Source organism: Oncorhynchus mykiss, chromosome 15, assembly GCF_013265735.2.
Source record: "Oncorhynchus mykiss isolate Arlee chromosome 15, USDA_OmykA_1.1, whole genome shotgun sequence".
Classification (NCBI taxonomy): Eukaryota; Metazoa; Chordata; class Actinopteri; order Salmoniformes; family Salmonidae; genus Oncorhynchus; species Oncorhynchus mykiss.
This window is the reverse complement of record NC_048579.1, coordinates 14919514-14940263: the sequence shown is the minus strand read 5'-3', so window position 1 is coordinate 14940263 and position 20750 is coordinate 14919514. Positions and strand designations below refer to the sequence as shown.

The window sequence follows — 20750 nt, the reverse complement described above, 5'->3', positions numbered from 1 at the left end:
ACAACAAAACAGCCAAAAATATAATTATTCACTTACCTTTGATGATCTTCATCAGAATGCACTCCCAGGAAATGTTTGATTTGTTCGATTAAGTTCTTAATTTATGTCCAAATAGCTTCTTTTGTTAGGGCGTTTGGTAAACAAATCCAAACGTGCGTGCCGGTCCAGCCAAACGTCGGACGAAAAGTTCAAAAAGTTCCGTTACAGCCCGTAGAAACTTGTCAAACTAAGTATAGAATCAATCTTTAGGTTGTTTTTATCATAAATCTTCAGTTATGTTCCAACCAGAGAATTCCTGTGTCTGTAGAAAAGCAATGGAATGAGAGCTAACTCTCTCGTGACGACGCATCACGAGCCTGTGGCACTCTGCCAGTCACCTGGCTCAATCCCCTCTCATTCAGCCCCCCTTCATAGTAGAAGCCTCAAACAAAGGTTTAAAGACTGTTGACATCTAGTGGAAGCCTTAGGAAGTGCAATATGACCCCATTTACACTGTATATTGGAATGGCAAAGAGTTGCAAAACTACAAACCTCAGATTTCTGGTTGGATTTTTCTCAGGTTTTTGCCTGCCATATGAGTTCTGTTATACTCACAGACATCATTCAAACAGTTTTAGAAACTTCAGAGTGTTTTCTATCCAATTCTACTAATGATATGCATATATTAGCATCTGGGACAGAGTAGCAGGCAGTTTACTCTGGGCACGTTATTCATCCAAGCTACTCAATACTGCCCCCCTGTCACCAAGAAGTTAAGGACAGCAAAGTCAAGGTATTGGAGTGGCCATCACAAAGCCCTGACCTCAATCCTATAGAAAATTTGTAGGCAGAACTGAAAAGGCGTGTGCGAGCAAGGAGGCCTACAAACCTGACTGTTACACCAGCTGTCAGGAGGAATGGACCAAAATTCACCCAACTTATTGTGGGAAGCTTGTTGAAGGCTACCCGAAACATTTGACCCAAGTTAAACAATTTAAAGGCAATGCTACCAAATATTAATTGAGTGTATGTAAACTTCTGACCCACTGGGAATGTGATGAAAGAAATAAAAGCTGAAATAAATAATTCTCTCTACTATTATTCTGACATTTCACATTCTTAAAAAAAATTGGTGATCCTAACTGACCTAAGACAGGGCATGTCAGGAATTGTGAAACTGAGTTTAAATGTATTTGTCTAAGGTGTATGTAAACTTCTGACTTCAACTGTACATCTTGTAGTAAATGTTTCACTGTGTGCGTATGTGTTCTCCCCAGACAGTCCTTTCAACAACGGGCATGGTACTGACTACCTGTTTGTGGGGAACATGGTGTACACGGTAAGCACATCGCCTCTACAGCCCCTCACAGTGTGTCTCGTCTGTGTTGGTGCTGATACTCTGAACAAAAACATGGACTCATCCCACTAATTACAGAAGTAATGAAGTGTACTCATGGGTCTACAGTGTCCTCAGCAATCGCTCCATTCATCTACAGTGTCCTCTCTATCACTCTGTTCCTTAAATTCAGCACGGTGTGTGTCTGTTGCTTATTTGTTAGTGAGTGTTTAGATGGCTGAGAGCAGTGGTTATACTTTGAGTGGTTTAACAGGTATTGTTTACAGTATCATTATGGATATTTATCATCTCTGGTGTCGTTTGTGAATTAACCCCACCTCTCTTTCTCCCTCATTCTCTTTTTCTCCCCCTCATTCTCTCTCCCGCATTCTCTCTTTCTCCCCTCACCCTATTTTCTCTCTTCCCCTAACCCCTATTTTCTCTCTCCCCCTCCCTCAATTTCTCTCTCCCCCTCCCTCATTTTCTCTCCCCCTCCCTCATTTTCTCATTTTCTCTCTCTCCCTTCCTCATTTTCTCTCTCCCTCCCTCATTTTCTCTCTCTCCCTCCCTCATTTTCTCTCTCTCCCTCCCTCATTTTCTCTCTCCCTCTCCATCATTCTCTCACTCCCCCTCCATTCTCTCTCTCTCTCTCCCCCTTCCTCATTTTCTCTCTCCCTCCCTCATTTTCTCTCCCCCCTCCCTAATTTTCTCTCTCTCTCTCCCTCATTTTCTCTCTCCCTCTCCATCATTCTCTCTCTCCCCCTCCCTCCCTCATTCTCTCTCTCTCTCTCTCTTCTCCTGCCTCATTCTCTCTCTTTCTCTCCCCTTCTCCCCCTCTCCCTTTCTCTCTTCTATCTGCAGTATGTGGTAGTAACAGTGTGTTTGAAAGCTGGTATGGAAACCACTGCCTGGACCAGGGTACAGTCTGTTTTTACCGTAACGATTTCCTCTCCAACACACACACACTGCACTACTCCTATAGACTGCTTAGATGTATCGTGGTGACATACAGAACCACTCAAACGTTTGGACACACCTACTCATTCAAGGTGAAGCTGGTTGAGAGGATGCCAAGTGTGCAAAGCTGTCAAGGCAAAGGGTGGCTAAAATGTTTAACACCTTTTTTGGTTACTGCATGATTTGTGTGTGTTTTCATAGTTTTGATGTCTTCACTATTATTATACAATGTAGAAAATAGTAAAAAAAAAAAAAAACTTGAATGTGTAGGTAGGTGTGTCCAAACTTTTGATTGGTACTGTACAGTCATGGCCACAAGTTTTGAGAATGACACAAATATTAATTTTCACAAAGTCTGCTGCCTCAGTTTGTATGATGGCAATTTGCATATACTCCAGCATGTTATGAAGAGTGATCAGATGAATTACAATTAATTGCAAAGTCCCTCTTTGCCATCCAAATGAACTGAATCCCCAAAAAGCATTTCAGCCCTGCCACAAAAGGACCAGCTGGCATCATGTCAGTGATTCTCTTGTTAACACAGGTGTGAGTGTTGGCGAGGACAAGGCTGGAGATCACTCTGTCATGCTGATTGAGTTCGAATAACAGACTGGAAGCTTCAGAAGGAGGGTGGTGCTTGGAATCATTGTTCTTCCTCTGTCAACCATGGTTACTTGCAAGGAAACACGTGCCCTCATCATTGCTTTGCACAAAAAGGGCTTCACAGGCAAGGATATTGCTGCCAGTAAGATTGCATCTAAATTAACCATTTATCAGATCATCAAGAACTTCAAGGAGAGCGGTTCAATTGTTGTGAAGAAGGCTTCAGGGTGCCCAAGAAAGTCCAGCAAACGCCAGGACCGTCTCCTAAAGTTGATTCAGCTGCGGGATCGGGGCACCACCAGTACAGAGCTTGCTCAGGAATGGCAGCAGGCAGGTGTGAGTGCATCTGCATGCACAGTGAGGCGTAGACTTTTGGAGGATGGCCTGGTGTCAAGAAGGGCAGCAAAGAAGCCACTTCTCTCCAGGAAAAACATCAGAATAGTACCAACTAATCCTCCGAGAGCAACTTCTCCCAACCATCCAGGAACAGTTTGGTGATGAACAATGCCTTTTCCAGCATGATGGAGCACCTTGCCATGAGGCAAAAGTGATAACTAAGTGGCTCGGGGAACAAAACACCGATATTTTGGGTCCATGGTCAGGTAACTCCCCAGACCTTTATCCCATTGAGAACTTGTGGTCAATCTTCAAGAGGCGGGTGGACAAACAAAAACCCACAAATTCTGACAAACTCCAAGCATTGATTATGCAAGAATGGGATGCCATCAGTCAGGATGTGGCCCAGAAGTTAATTGACAGCATGCCAGGGCGGATTGCAGAGGTCTTGAAAAAGAAGGGTCAACACTGCAAATATTGACTCTTTGCATCAACTTCATGTAATTGTCAATAAATGCCTTTGACTCTTATGAAATGCTTGTAATTATACTTCAGTATTCCATAGTAATATCTGACAAAAATATCTAAAGACTCTGAAGCAGCAAACTTTGTGAAAATTAATATTTGTGTCATTCTCAAAACTTTTGTCCACGACTGTACATAGAAGGTAGCCTGCAGATGGAAGGTAGCCTGCAGATAGCCTGCAGATGGAAGGTAGCCTGCAGATGGAAGGTAGCCTGCAGATGGATGGCAGTCTACAGATTGACAGCTGGCAGTGTGGGGTATACTCTAGTTTAGAGAGACAGCACCCCGTATATACTGTACATACACACACAGTCCTTGCCATGTGTTACAGCCATCTCAGCTCATTCCTACTGCGGTGAGGGGGGGGGTAGAGGTGGGTTGACACCCCCTGTCCATTCTGCTGTCCACCCCCCCCCCCACCCCCGCCCACCGGTAGTGAAGCAGGGTCCCATAGGAATTCACACAGTGTCCCCTTACCAGTGGTGTAAAGTACTTAAGTAGTACTTTAAAGTATTTTTTACTTAAGTTGTTTTTTGGAGTATCTGTACTTTACTTTACTATTTATATTTTGGACAACTTTTACTTTTACTTCACTACATTCCTAAAGAAAATGATGTATTTTTTACTCCATACATTTTCCCTGACACCCACAAGTACTCGTTACATTTTGAATAGTTAGCAGGACAGGAAAATGGTCCAATTCACACACTTATCAAGAGAACATCCCTGGTCATCCCTACTGCCTCTGTTCTGGTGGACTCACTAAACAGAGAACATCCCTGGTCATACCTACTGCCTCTGATCTGGTGGACTCACTAAACAGAGAACATCCCTGGTCATACCTACTGCCTCTGATCTGGTGGACTCACTAAACAGAGAACATCCCTGGTCATCCCTACTGCCTCTGATCTGGTGGACTCACTAAACAGAGAACATCCCTGGTCATCCCTGCTGCCTCTGATCTGGCAGACTCACTAAACACAAATGCATCTTTTGTAAATGATGTCTGAGTGTTGGAGTGTGACCCTGGCTTTCCATACATTTTAAAAACAAGAAAATGGTGCCGTCTGCTTTGCTTAATAGAAGGAATTTGAAATTATTTATACTTTTACTTTTGATACTTTAGTATATTTTAGCAATTACATTTACTTTTGATACTTTAGTATATTTTAGCAATTACATTTACTTTGATACTTAAGTATATTTAGAACCAAATACTTTTAGACTTTTACTTGAGTAACTTTCTATTAAGGTATCTATACTTTTACTCAAGTATGACAAGTAAGTCCCCAATACGTTTTCCACCACTGCCCCGTACAGAGGGGGAGGACGGGAGAGCCACAGAGAGGAGGGGCGACACTCGGGGACAAGGTTGTCTATATGCAGTATGTACAGTAACTAACTATGTGACCTCACTTCCTCTTTTTTATTCCCTTCCTTTCTTCTTCTTCTTCTCTCTCCCCCTCTCTTCTCCCTATAGTTCTCCCACCTGGCGGTGTGGGGCAGTATGATTCTCTGGCTGCTCTTCTTCACGGTCTACTCAGCTTTCTGGCCGTCCATCCCCATCGCTCCTGACATGCAAGGCCAGGCAAGTCTCCTCCTCCTCATGGTTCAAATGGTCTCTTCTGTTCAACGAAGCCGTGTCCACGGTGCCCTGTTGACTTGAAAAGCTGAGGTACCCGGTAGAGGTGTGCGGTCAGCCCCAATAACCCCGCCTCAGACCATGCTGTAAATATGTCATAATAGTTTGGAAACAGCTCCGTGGACCTGTTCTATATGGACTTAGTGCTTTCCACCTCCCAGCTCTCCCCAAACGTGTCAGTCATTTTGGTAATGGGATGGTGGGGGGTAGGTAATAACCCTTCATTACGCCTGGCGCCAGGGCGGCTGGCCTTCTGGGTGTTCCATATCAGCACTGCTGGAGCCCCAGGGAGATTCATACCCTGCCAGCCCGCTCTGCAGGCCCTCTGCACCTGCTGCGCCGTCACCCGAGCCCCAGGCTTTTACGGCCTGCCCTGGAGGTGTTGACTCTAGAGTGGGTGGGATTGGCTGTGCAGGGCTGGTGGAGGACCGGTGGGTGGGTGTCTATGGGGTACCCCCTGATTGAGTGTTTTTAGGGGGGTAGTGTGTTGGTGCGGGGGTACCCCACTGTGCTGGGGAGGGAGGGGGAGAGAGGGGGAAGTCTCAGCCCCCTTCAGACCATTAATTCAATTTGTGTCAGAAATGAGGAACATGAATAACCCTGCAGCTGCTCAGTCCAACTGGGGAACTGAGAAATACATACACCCCTCCCTCACCCCACCTCTCTCCCCCGTCACAATCCCTCCCTCACCCCACCTCTCCCCCGTCGCAACCCCTCCCTCACCCCACCTCTCTTCCCCGTCACAATCCCTCCCTCACCCCACCTCTCTTCCCCGTCACAACCCCTCCCTCACCCCACCTCTTTCCCCCTCCCTCACCCCACCTCTCTCCCCCTCCCTCACCCCACCTCTCCCGCCCCTCTCATTCTCCGCATCACTTCCCCCGTCACACATTCTGACCTCTCCCTTGCTCCCCCTATCTCTGCATTCATCTTCCCTTAAGGGATGAATAATGGGCTGTTCATTGAGTGCTCTGTCTTCTCTTCTAATAATTGTGTTTGTGTCGGTGTTTGTCGGAGACCGTGTCTGTGTGTGTTGGTGTTTTGACAGACTGAGAATGTGTGTTTGTGTGTATGTACGTATACGTGGAGGTGTTAGTCGGAGACTGACAGTCTGTCCGGTTGTCTGTGGGTGTGTGTCAGACAGGGAATGTGTGTGTAGTCTGAGTGTCTCTGGGTGTGTTTCCAGCTGTCACAGGGAATGTTTCATAATGGTTTTCTAATTCAGTCCGGAGAATCTTCCTGGGAATGCCAGCTGTGTCTGGCCCAAACTATCTATCTCTGAACTACAGCCTCATAACAGCTACTAAGGATGTAGCTAGTTAGCCAGTACAACGTAGACTACAGCACAGTGTCCAGTTGTATTAATGCAGTATAGTAGAGAGATGGGCTTTGTTGCCATGGCATATTCAGCTAACTGTTACTGGTATTCAGCATATGGTGGCAGAAATAGATACCATGTAGAAAGACAAGAGGGGGGGAGAGGGGAGGGGGCTCAAGGTGGACAACAGGCAGAGATGAATCAAGAGAAAGAAAAATAAATACAGATGGAGAGAATCTGAGTGGAGAGAAAGGAAGATGTAGCTGATTGAGAGAGCGGCAGAGAGACAGAAGTTGAGTGGATGATTAACCCCTAGAGTCAGGGTTAGAGGTCAGAGGTCAACGCGACTGACTGCAGCTGGATGACAGAGGGAGGAGACCCTAGTAGTTACTCAATGAAGAGTATCTGTCTAACTTGTTGCTGGAATGTTGTGTTATGTTGATATGGTGTGTGTGTGTACGTGTGTGTGTTATGTTGACATTGTGTTATGTTGACGTGTGTGTTGACGTTTGTGTGTGTGTGTGTTGACGTTTGTGTGTGTGTTGACGTTTGTGTGTGTGTTGACGTTTGTGTGTGTGTTGACGTTTGTGTGTGTGTCGACGTTTTTGTGTGTGTGTGTGTTGACGTTTGTGTGTGTGTGTGTGTGTTGACGCTGTGTGTGTGTGTGTTGACGCTGTGTGTGTGTTGACGTGTGTGTGTTGACGTAGTGTGTGTGTTGACGGTGTGTGTGTGTGTTGAAGTGTGTGTGTGTGCGTTATGTTGACGTGTGTGTGTGTGTTGACGTTGTGTGTGTTGACGTTGTGTGTGTTGACGTTGTGTGTGTTGACGTTGTGTGTGTGTGTGTGTTGACGTGTGTGTGTTGTGTTGACGTGTGTGTGTTGTGTTGACGTGTGTGTGTTGTGTTGACGTGTGTGTGTTGTGTTGACGTGTGTGTGTTGTGTTGACGTGTGTGTGTTGTGTTGACGTGTGTGTGTTGACGTGTGTGTGTGTGTGTGTGTGTGTGTGTGTGTGTGTGTGTGTGTGTTGACGTTGTGTGTGCATGCGTTATGTTGACGTTGTGCGTTATGTTGACATTGTGTGTGTGTTGACGTTGTGTGTGTGTGTGTGTGTGTGTGTTGACGTGTGTGTGTGTGTTGACGTGTGTGTGTGTGTTGACGTGTACGTGTGTGTTGACGTGTGTGTTGGTGTGTGTGTGTGTGTGTGTGTGTGTGTGTGTGTTGACCTGTGTGTGTGTGTGTTGACGTGTGTGTTTGTGTTGACGTGTGTGTGTGTGTGTGTGTGTGTGTGTGTGTGTTGACGTATGTGTGTGCGTTATGTTGACGTGTGTGTGTGTGTGTGTGTGTGTGTGTGTGTGTGTGTGCGTTGTTGACGTGTGTGTGTGTGCATTATGTTGTTGTGTGTTGACGGTGTGTGTGTGTGTTATTTTTGACGGTGTGTGTTATGTTGACTGTGTGTTATGTTGACTGTGTGTGTGTGTGTGTTATGTTGATGGTGTGTGTGTTATGTTGATGGTGTTTGTGTGTGATGTTGACTGTGTGTGTGTGTGTGTGTGTTATGTTGACTGTGTGTGTGTGTGTTATGTTGACGGTGTGTGTGTGTGTGTGTGTGTTATGTTGATGGTGTGGGTGTGTGTGTTATGTTGACGGTTTGTGTGTGTGTTATGTTGACGGTGTGGGTGTGTGTGTGATGTTGACGGTGTGTGTGTTATGTTGATGTTGATGTTGTGTGTGTTTGTTGCAGGCTGACAGGGTGATGCACTGCTGGCACTTCTGGCTGGGGCTGGTCCTGGTGCCAGCAGCCTGTCTACTCAAAGACTTTGCCTGGAACGCGTGAGTAACACACTCACACTGCATATGTACGATCAAAATCAATACCTACATGCATATGAACAGATACAGTGCATTCGGAAAGTCTTCAGTCCACTTGACTTTTTCAGCATTTTGTTACGTTACAGCCTTATTCTAAAATGGATTAAATAAATCTAATTCCTCAACAATCGACAGACGATACCCCATAACGACAAAGTGAAAACACGTTTTTAGACATTTCTGCACATTTATTAAAAATAAAAAACAGAAATACCTTATTTACATAATTATTCAACCCCTTTGCTATGAGACTCGAAATTGAGCTCAGAAAAATCCTGTTTCCATTGATCATCCTTGAGATGTTTCTACAACTTGATTTGACTACACCAGTGGTAAATTAAATTGATTGGACATGATTTGGAAAGGCACACACCTGTCTATATATGGTCCCACAGTTGACAGTGCACATCAGAGCAAAAACCAAGCCATGAGGTCGAAGGAATTGTCCGTAGAGCTCTGAGACCGGATTGTGTCGAGGCACAGATCTGGGGAAGGGTTCCAAAATATTTGTAAAGCATTGAAGGTCCCAAAGAACACAGTGGCCTCCATCATTCTTAAATGGAACAAGTTTTGAACCACCAAGACTATTCCTAGAGCTGGCCACCCTGAGCAATCAGGGGAGAAGGGCCTTGGTCAGGGAGGTCCAGAGTTCCTCTGTGGAGATGGGAGAACCTTCCAGAAGGACAACCATCTCTGTGGCATTCCACCAATCAGATCTTTATGGTAGAGTGTCCAGACGGAAGCCACTCCTCAGTAAAAGGCACATGACAGCCCACTTGGAGTTTGCCAAAAGGCACCTAAAGGGCTCTCAGACCATGAGAAACAAGCTACACTGGTCTGATGAAACCAAGATTGAACTCTTTGGCCTGAATGCCAAGAGTCACGTCTGGAGGAAACCTGGCACCATCCCTAAGGTGAAGCATGGTGGTGGCAGCATCATGTTGTGGGGATGTTTTTCAGTGGCAGGGACTGTGAGACTAGTCAGGATCGAGGGAAAGATGAACGGAGCAAAGTCCAAAGAGATCCTTGATGAAAACCTGCTCCAGAGCACTCAGGACCTCAGACTGGGGCGAAGATTCAACTTCCAACATGACAACGACCCGAGGCTGTAATCGCTGCCAAAGGTGCTTCGACAAAGTACTGAGTAAAGGGTCTGAATACTTATGTAAATGTGATATTTTTATACATTTGCAAAAAATAATGGGTTATTGTGTGTAGATTGATGAAAAAATGTGTTTTAATCCATTTTAGAATAAGGCTGTAACGTAACAAAATGTGTGAAAAGTTAAGGGGTCTGAATGCACCGTATGTACCACCCAAAGCAATACACAGACATTCTAAAACACACACATGCATATTATAGAAACATGTTTTAAAAAGTCACATTTCAATAAATACTCCTACATGTATGTGGAAAACAGTCCCTCCAGGATTTTGCGATTTAGTGAACGCAGATAATTTTTGCAAAATCAACCCCTCAAGGACTAGCAAAACTGACCAATCTTCTAATTATTAGTCACTTAAAACTGTCTGATCACCACACTACAAAAATAGGACTTTTAACCATCACCATCACTTTTACTGCATAAAATGGTTCAATCAGAATTGCTGCAGCAAAATCGAGCCTTTTTGTCCGGAGATTTTTACCACAGAAACAGTGAAATCCTGGTGGGGCTAATAAGCAATAGAACCCTATGAATGTGTTGTAGGGGTCGTCGCACTGTGAAGAAGTCTCTTCTGGAAGAGGTCCAGGAGCTGGAGGCCAGGGCTGTTGACCCGGGGGCCGCTGTGCTCCGAGACGCCAGCGGACGCAGGTCAGACACACACACTGCATCATGGGATCACAGTTGGGAGGCCACAGACAGGAGCTCTACAGAATTGACTGTGGCATAGTTAATCTTCATGCCATATCAGAGATCATGATAACTCCTTGGACTGAGGGGAAACACCCTTCAAAGATTTTGTTACGAGTCTATAAGATTAATGTGCGTGTTTATTTTGATTTATGTCCTAGTGTTTATATGACTGTTTGTATGAGAGAAGACCAGTGCTGTAACCATGGCCCTCTAACCTCTTGGTAACCTCTTGGTAACCTCTTGGTAACCTCTTGGTAACCTCTTGGTAACCTCTTGGTAACCTGGTTGACCCATCCACAGGGCCAAAGCTGAGGTCCCCTAGTCCCACAGCTCGGGGCACAGACGCTCACATACATACACATACGCACACATATACATACACACATACACACATACATACATACATACACACACACATACATACATACATACATACATACATACATACATACACACACACACACACACACACACACACACACACACACACACACACACACACAGGTAGCACCTTGGCTTGGTTTGACCTGTCTCACTGTGTGACCTCTGACCTGTGTGTGGAGTGATCCCTTCTTCCCCTCGTCTCTCTCACCCACCTCATGTCTCATGTCTCATGTTATGTTTTTCTTTTCTTTCTCCGTCTATTTTTGTATCCCTCCATTTGATTCTCTCGAGTCAGGAAGTGGACAGGTTTCCACTGCTGTAAGGACTGGGTGTGTGGACTGGGTGTACTGTAGCTTCTGTGGTTGTGTGTTAGAGAGAGCCGTTTGTGTTAGTTTGTATTGTGTGTTTATAGTCATATCTGTCATAAGAGAAGGAGTAGAACAGCTCCGGGTGGAAAACGTTTGAACATTGGAGGTATTAGGTTGAGAAGTGGAGTGGGAGATTGAGACTGAGGTTTGGCCATTTGAGGGACTGTTATGTGGGATATTGGCTGGGGATGGGGCTCTTTGGTGGGCTTTGGGCAGGAACAATAGTCCTCAATCATCCAGTGATACGGCTAGGCTAACAATCCCGTCCAGAGCAGAGAACTGGCTTGGACAGAGCTGGCGCAGGGAGGTGCTCAGGGACAGGGAGGGGAGGCAGGGCGTTGTTTTTGGACAGGGGACGCACACAGCCTTCCCTAGCCCTGAGGTGAGGGCCTTGTCCTGGGCTTAACCTGCTCCCAAACATGGGTAGGAACCAGGAGGGGCCCCAGCAACGACCATGGATAACACTGAGGAGGAGTTTCAGAGAGGAACAGAGCAGAAACGCACACATCTGTATTTGTATTTCATAACGGGCGAGGGTTGGGATGAGGGTGGGGGTGGGAAAGGTAGAGGACCAAAGTTTCTCTGGGGAAGTATTTAGATGTGGCGCATCCTTGGACTGTTTGAAGTCTCAATGCCCTTCCAGACAGCGACAGTACAGGATTCAGGCATAGTTTAAATATGTGCTATTTCGATGTTTATTTATTCATGTGTTCGTCTATCCATTCATTCTTCAGTCATTCACCTTATTATTCATCTAGCAGACCTCATTTTCTTTGCCGAATGATACGGTTGCAAAACTTTATTTCAGGCTTTGCCAAACACGCCGGTTCTAGGTTCCCTGTGGTACCGTAAGGAGCGGGTCCCAGCTGCTTGCTCAGAAGTGTGACCTTGGGGAGGCTGGCCCCGGTCCATACACTCTGTGGATCAAATCAGGGCCCGTGCCCAGTGCTTGGAAAACCTCCCTCATGTGATGATATAAGGCCTTATTGGCTGCCTGATCTAGAGAAGTAACCTACCGTGTTCCACAGCGGAATTCGACGATCTGGGGAGCATCCTGTAGCATTCTATTAGGAGGAAACAATCTGTTCCATTTGGATACAGACTGTTATCCGAATGTTTTGCGTTGCCATTAGTGATGAGGAGGAGGAAGATGGGTAGGAGGAGGATTGAGAGAGAGAAGAAGGCTGGGGGAGTGTGTGTGTGTGTGTGTGAGAGTTTGCATGTGAGCGAGAATGCATGCGGTGTGTGTTAACAAGGGCAGGAATGGGGCTGGTTATTGGGGTAGAGGAGCGATGATGGTGTGTTGTCTGGAAAAATAGTGTCAGTCACATAATGAGATGTGATTGGATTAACTGAATGTCAATCTGCTCTTCAGTACCAGCCAAGAAATATGCCTAGACCAGTGGGGGGCAAAAGTATGGCCCCCCTCTTCCCCTTTTTCTCCCCAATTTCGTGGTATCCAATTAGTAGTTAGTCTTGTCCCATCTCTGCATCTCCCATACGGACTCAGGAAAGGTGAAGGTCGAGAGCCGTGCGTCCTCTAAAACACGACCCAGCCAAGCCGCACTGCTTCTTGACACACTGCCCGCTTAACCCGTAAGCCAGCAGCACCACTGTGTCGGAGGAAACACAGTGTACCTGGCGACCGTGTCAGCGTGTCCGAGCGCCCGGCCCGCCACAGGAGTTGCTAGAGCACGATGGGACAAGGACATCTCGACCTGCCAAACCGTCCCCTAACCCGGACGATGCTGGGCCAATTGTGCGCCGTCTCGGCCAGCTGTGACACAGCCTGGGATCGAACCCGGGTCTGTAGTGATGCCTTAGATCACTGCGCCACTCGGGAGGCCCCTGCAAATTGATTTTAACAAACAATTGGTCCCCCAAAAAATGCGGCCCTCTGTTGAATTTCAAAATCCCAATATCGAGCCAAAAAGTTTGCCCATCCCTGGCCTAGACTCTACCCTATCAGGTATGACTCTGGTAGTCACATCAAAAAGTAGACTTATCTTGGGGTCAGGTCTAGGCAAGGGTGGATGCCAGACTGACTTCTTTAACCCTAATAGAACTAGATCATCTATTCTCACTTCTCTCTTTCCTTCAAGACCACATATCTGAAGGTCTGAATGGTCTTAGCAATATGGTGGAAACAGATTGTCTTTTCACCTATATGTGTCCATAAAGGAAAGGAGATGAGGAAATGATAGCCTGGTCCCAGATTTGTTTGTGCTCTTGCAAGTGCCAACTCCCTTGCTGTCATTGGCATGACAATTCGTGACAAAGAGTTGGCATGATAGCACAATCAGGCTAACATAGGAGCTACACTGGGGTAGTCAAACAGGCTGACATAGGAGCTACACTGGGGTAGTCAAACAGGCTGACATAGGAGCTACACTGGGGTAGTCAAACAGGCTGACATAGGAGCTACACTGGGATAGTCAAACAGGCTGACATAGGAGCTACACTGGGATAGTCAAACAGGCTGACATAGGAGCTACACTGGGATAGTCAAACAGGCTGACATAGGAGCTACACTGGGATAGTCAAACAGGCTGACATAGGAGCTACACTGGGATAGTCAAACAGGCTGACATAGGAGCTACACTGGGATAGTCAAACAGGCTGACATAGGAGCTACACTGGGATAGTCAAACATGCTGACATAGGAGCTACACTGGGATAGTCAAACAAGCTGACATAGGAGCTACACTGGGATAGTCAAACAGGCTGACATAGGAGCTACACTGGGATAGTCAAACAGGCTGACATAGGAGCTACACTGGGATAGTCAAACAGGCTGACATAGGAGCTACACTGGGATAGTCAAACAGGCTGACATAGGAGCTACACTGGGATAGTCAAACAGGCTGACATAGGAGCTACACTGGGGTAGTCAAACAGGCTGACATAGGAGCTACACTGGGATAGTCAAACAGGCTGACATAGGAGCTACACTTGGATAGTCAAACAGGCTGACATAGGAGCTACACTGGGGTAGTCAAACAGGCTGACATAGGAGCTACACTGGGGTAGTCAAACAGGCTGACATAGGAGCTACACTGGGATAGTCAAACAGGCTGACATAGGAGCTACACTGGGGTAGTCAAACAGGCTGACATAGGAGCTACACTGGGATAGTCAAACAGGCTGACATAGGAGCTACACTGGGATAGTCAAACAGGCTGACATAGGAGCTACACTGGGATAGTCAAACAGGCTGACATAGGACCTACACTGGGGTAGTCAAACAGGCTGACATAGGAGCTACACTGGGGTAGTCAAACAGGCTGACATAGGAGCTACACTGGGGTAGTTAAACAGGCTGACATAGGAGCTACACTGGGGTAGTCAAACAGGCTGACATAGGAGCTACACTGGGGTAGTCAAACAGGCTGACATAGGAGCTACACTGGGATAGTCAAACAGGCTGACATAGGAGCTACACTGGGATAGTCAAACAGGCTGACATAGGAGCTACACTGGGATAGTCAAACAGGCTGACATAGGAGCTACACTGGGATAGTCAAACAGGCTGACATAGGAGCTACACTGGGATAGTCAAACAGGCTGACATAGGAGCTACACTGGGGTATCAGGAACACAGTAGTTTTTTTTCCTGCTACACAGGACAAGTAACCTTTGGCCAGCAGAGCAGAGCACGTGCCATGTTATCCAGTGTTCTGGGACGTGAGCGTTATGTTGAACATGGAACCAGAGCGGACCTGAGATGCTTAGGACCAGGTTTCATTTAATGAATATGAGCATCTCACACTGTACGTCTAAGTGTAGCAAGTCAGTGACATTCAGGAAATTAAGGCTTCTAAAAGTATTAGGTCACAATTAGTCTCCTGAGTAGAACTTCCACCTGTCCTGTTGGTCGTGTTAACCTGTCAGTAACAGAGTCTCCAGGGTGATTGGTGCTGTGACCTGTCACTGAGTGTCTGTGTGTTCTGTGATTGGTGGACTGACCTGTCTGTCTCCTGCCCTCCAGTCTGAACGAGCGTGCCCACCTGTTGACCCGGGTCTTTAGGAAAACACCATCCAATGTGGGGTGCAAAAACTCTGTGCAGCAGAGCAACGTGTCCCGTGAGTATCCCTGTCCTTCCCCTGTCCCGGCCTCAGCTACTTGTATTCATTTCCTGTATACAGTTAATATACTTTTTGTAGGTAATATTGTCTAGGTAATATAATGTCTAGGTAATATTCTGTCTTTGCAATATAATATACTGTCTAAGTAATATAATATACTGTCTAGGTAATATACCTTCTTTGCAATATATTATACTGTCTAGGTAAGATAATATACTGTCTAGGTGATATAATATACTGTCTAGGTGATATAATATACTGTCTAGGTAATATAATATACTGTCTAGGTAATATAATATACTGTCTAGGTAATATAATATACTGTCTAGGTGATATAATATACTGTCTAGGTAATGTAATATAATATACTGTCTAGGTAATATAATATACTGTCTAGGTAATGTAATATAATATACTGTCTAGGTAATATAATATACTGTCTAGGTGATATAATATACTGTCTAGGTAATATAATATACTGTCTAGGTAATGTAATATAATATACTGTCTAGGTAATATAATATACTGTCTAGGTGATATAATATACTGTCTAGGTAATATAATATACTGTCTAGGTAATGTAATATAATATACTGTCTAGTTAATATAATATACTGTCTAGGTAATGTAATATAATATACTGTCTAGGTAATATAATATACTGTCTAGGTAATGTAATATACTGTCTAGGTAATGTAATATAATATACTGTCTAGGTAATATAATATACTGTCTAGGTAATGTAATATAATATACTGTCTAGGTAATGTAATATAATATACTGTCTAGGTAATATAATATACTGTCTAGGTAATGTAATATAATATACTGTCTAGGTAATATAATATACTGTCTAGGTGATATAATATACTGTCTAGGTAATATAATATACTGTCTAGGTAATGTAATATAATATACTGTCTAGGTAATATAATATACTGTCTAGGTAATGTAATATAATATACTGTCTAGGTAATATAATATACTGTCTAGGTAATATAATATACTGTCTAGGTAATGTAATATACTGTCTAGGTAATGTAATATAATATACTGTCTAGGTAATATATTGTCTTTGCAATATAATATACTGTCTAGGTAATGTAATATAATATACTGTCTAGGTAATATAATATACTGTCTAGGTAATGTAATATAATATACTGTCTAGGTAATATAATATACTGTCTAGGTAATGTAATATAATATACTTTCTAGGACATATAATATACTGTCTAGGTAATATAATATACTGTCTAGGTAATGTAATATAATATACTGTCTAGGTAATATAATATACTGTCTAGGTAATGTAATATAATATACTGTCTAGGTAATATAATATACTGTCTAGGTAATATAATATACTGTCTAGGTAATGTAATATACTGTCTAGGTAATGTAATATAATATACTGTCTAGGTAATATAATATACTGTCTAGGTAATATAATATACTGTCTAGGTAATGTAATATAATATACTGTCTAGGTAATATAATATACTGTCTAGGTAATGTAATATAATATACTTTCTAGGAAATATAATATACTGTCTAGGTAATATAATATACTGTCTAGGTAATGTAATATAATATACTGTCTAGGTAATATAATATACTGTCTAGGTAATGTAATATAATATACTGTCTAGGTAATGTAATATAATATACTTTCTAGGAAATATAATTTACTGTCTAGGTAATATAATATACTGTCTAGGTAATGTAATATAATATACTGTCTAGGTAATGTAATATAATATACTTTCTAGGAAATATAATATACTGTCTAGGTAATATAATATACTGTCTAGGTAATATAATATACTGTCTAGGTAATATAATATACTGTCTAGGTAATATATTGTCTTTGCAATATAATATACTGTCTAGGTAATGTAATATAATATACTTTCTAGGACATATAATATACTGTCTAGGTAATATAATATACTGTCTAGGTAATATATTGTCTTTGCAATATAATATACTGTCTAGGTAATGTAATATAATATACTTTCTAGGACATATAATATACTGTCTAGGTAATATAATATACTGTCTAGGTAATATAATATACTGTCTAGGTAATAAACTGTCTTTGCAATATAATATACTGTCTAGGTAATATAATATACTGTCTAGGTAATAAACTGTCTTTGCAATATAATATACTGTCTAGGTAATATAATATACTGTCTAGGTAATATAATATACTGTCTAGGTAATAAACTGTCTTTGCAATATAATATACTGTCTAGGTAATATAATATACTGTCTAGGTAATGTAATATAATATACTTTCTAGGACATATAATATACTGTCTAGGTAATATAATATACTGTCTAGGTAATATAATATACTGTCTAGGTAATATAATATACTGTCTAGGTAATAAACTGTCTTTGCAATATAATATACTGTCTAGGTAATGTAATATAATATACTTTCTAGGACATATAATATACTGTCTAGGTAATATAATATACTGTCTAGGTAATATCTTGTCTTTGCAATATAATATACTGTCTAGGTAATATAATATACTGTCTAGGTAATATATTGTCTTTGCAATATAATATACTGTCTAGGTAATGTAATATAATATACTTTCTAGGACATATAATATGCTTTCTAGAACATATAATATACTGTCTAGGTAATATAATATACTGTCTCTATAATGTAATATACTGTTTAGTAAATATAATATACTTTCTCGGTCATATAGTATACTTTCTACTAATTTAATATACTTTCTAGGAAATATAATTTACTGTCTAGGTCATATAATATACTGTCTAGGTAATATAATATACTGTCTAGGTAATATAATATACTGTCTTTGCAATATATTATACTGTCTAGGTAATATAATGTACTGTCTAGGTCATATAATATACTGTCTAGGTAGGTGACAATACAGGTGTGTACTTACTTTATCTCTCCATATCGCTCTCTCTCGCTCTCTCTCCATATCTCTCTCCTTTCTCACTCTCTCGCCTTCTCTATCTCACTCTTTCTTTCTCTCTCCTTCTCTCTCACGGTCTCTCCTTCTCTCGCCATCTCTCTCTCCCCTCTCCATCTCTCTAGATGGCTATGCCTTCTCCCAGGAGGAACATGGGGTGGTGTCTCAGTCCCAGGTGTGTCGATCCTACGACACCACCCGCCAACGGCCCAGTGTCTAGCCCCCCCCGCCCAAGGCCCACCTGGCTACGGGGCTCTTGGCAACGGTTGCCCAGGCAACAGAGGAGACAGACTGATGATAAGGGATCACCCCTGCTGTGGCCTTATTGGAACTTATACTGACTGACCTTTACCTGGGACCTTGACCCCTGGAGGCCGTTGCTCGGCATGGAACACTGACTAAAGGGAAAGGACCAGACCCGTCTGTACTGTCCAAACTGGTCTACGCTCTTGCTGACTCACATACACACACACACACACACCCATAGAGCAGACACACAGGCACGAGTAATCACAACCACACAAACAGACATAATAAATCAACCACAGAGACTGTAATGTGTATCTAATTATAGCATGGACTGGGTTTAGTTTACACATCAGTGTGTCTTTGTCCGTGTGTATGTCTGCACTTGTCTGTGCTACTGTATGTATCTGTGTGTGTGTTTTTGTGTGTGTGTGTGGCTATACTCCCTCTCATCTCGCTCTCCTGAGCCGGTGTTTAGCTCATCCGTCATCACCGTGACGATGGGGGAAGGAAGGAGGAGGAGGGGCACTTTGAAATAAAGACTGAACATATACTGGCCCAGGAGGAATTCCTCTCTGAGAGCTGAAGAGAAGAGAGCCCCACTGCCAAAGATCACAGAGATGCCATTGAGGGGGAAACCCCACCCATACTGACCACTACTCTACAAGGACCCCCACCCATACTGACCACTACTCTACAAGGATTCCTACCCATACTGACCACTACTCTACAAGGACCCCCACCCATACTGACCACTACTCTACAAGGACCCCTACCCATACTGACCACTACTCTACAAGGACCCCTACCCATACTGACCACTACTCTACAAGGACCCCTACCCATACTGACCACTACTCTACATGGATCCCTACCCATACTGACCACTACTCTACAAGGATCCCCACTTCCCTCTCTGGCTCAGCGACCTCATATCTCTCCCCCCTCTCATTTGCGGGGCGTCTCCTGTACCTGCTTGGTTGAATGTGTTTTCTGTTGTATAGTGGCGCTCCTGTGATTCCTGTGAATCCTGGCTGTCTCCCCCAGGAGGTCAGGTCAGCAGCAGCCTAATTTGTAGCGGTTGGTTGGGTTCTCAATTCATCTATGGACTTCTTTTGTTGTTGAATAAATGGACTTGTCTCTGTCTTTCTCTTTTAATATCTGTGTTTCTGCTCCTTTATAGATAGATATATACTATTATATGTTCTATCTCATACTGGACTATAGACTATATTAGCTGGAGGCAAAAGGGATATGATGTGAACTAGAAACAGGTGCTACATATACTTCACAAATGTTCGGGTTGTGGTCAATTCCATTTCCACTTCATCAATAAGCACTATATTGGAGTCCACATAGTTAACATTCCAATAAATATTCTGCAGAATGTAGTTGGATTCAACCCTATGTGTTGTGGTCTGTGTGAATGTGGTGTGTTTGTAAACTGTGTTAAGGACACTTCAGGGAAGGAATGCAAGGGTCAGGGAATTTTACTACATTTCAGATGGAATCATTAGACATAGTCAATCTGTGATTTAAATGCTTCTTGACTTTTACTTACTAAACCTGAACTTTTGTTCTGCAGGATAGAGTAGGCAGTTTAGGTTTCTTGATCAATGAAAACATTGTGACATGAGGGTAGGGTAAATAAAGTCCCAAGGTGATTGAAGGCTAAGAGCATGTTGAAGGAGAACGAGATGAACACTCAGAATAGTACATCTACAGCCAGTTTCACAGAGAGAGATGGAATGTGAACGGAATATACATTATGAATGTAAGCTGTGAATGCTGTGCAAGCCAGTCACGTCCTGTTAGAACCACCATTAAACTCCTGTCCCTGATCAGTGGGAATAAGCATGGGGATGCCACACCTACCTTCTTGGATGTCTCCCAGCCTGCAGCCTGGCTCCAGATCCAATATGGAGAATCCATTTCTCCTCCCCAGCATGAGTAGTAGATCCATTTCACCTTCCTAAAATGACTCGCTCTCGGCCTTCAAACTTTCTCTCTCCACTCAACTCCACTTCCCCCCTCTAGTCCCCAAGTTTCCATAGAGATTTGCCAAGAATACACCTCCCGAGCACAGAGGAAATAGTTGGGGTTTAGGGACTGTAATTGTTGTGGTTTGTTAATATCACAGCGTTATGTGGCTGGTGATGGATGTGACCGGTATTTGTGTTGTCTACACTGGGTGGTACGGCTGTCTCTGTCTGTAATTAGTGTGTTTATAGGCATTAAGGTATGGTAACTAAGTATGATTTGTATGTTGTCTGTACG

At 43.4% G+C, this 20750-nt stretch overlaps 1 protein-coding gene across 5 annotated transcripts in view; it reads left to right on the top strand.

Annotated features, from left to right (window-relative positions):
- LOC110490927 (phospholipid-transporting ATPase IB) overlaps positions 1-19864 on the top strand; it is a 97490-nt gene extending 77626 nt beyond the window's left edge. For 4 of the 5 annotated variants that reach the window (XM_036943830.1, XM_036943827.1, XM_036943829.1 and 1 more), the window contains 7 exons: positions 1257-1318; positions 2177-2233; positions 5217-5324; positions 8437-8525; positions 10274-10378; positions 15161-15255; positions 18353-19864. In XM_036943830.1, coding sequence (XP_036799725.1) covers positions 1257-1318; positions 2177-2233; positions 5217-5324; positions 8437-8525; positions 10274-10378; positions 15161-15255; positions 18353-18447 — 611 coding nt within the window. In that variant the 3' untranslated portion in view covers positions 18448-19864. The remainder of the gene's footprint in view (positions 1-1256; positions 1319-2176; positions 2234-5216; positions 5325-8436; positions 8526-10273; positions 10379-15160; positions 15256-18352) is intronic. The other variant, XM_036943828.1, reaches the window with a different exon arrangement.
- The last annotated feature ends 886 nt before the right edge of the window (positions 19865-20750 follow it).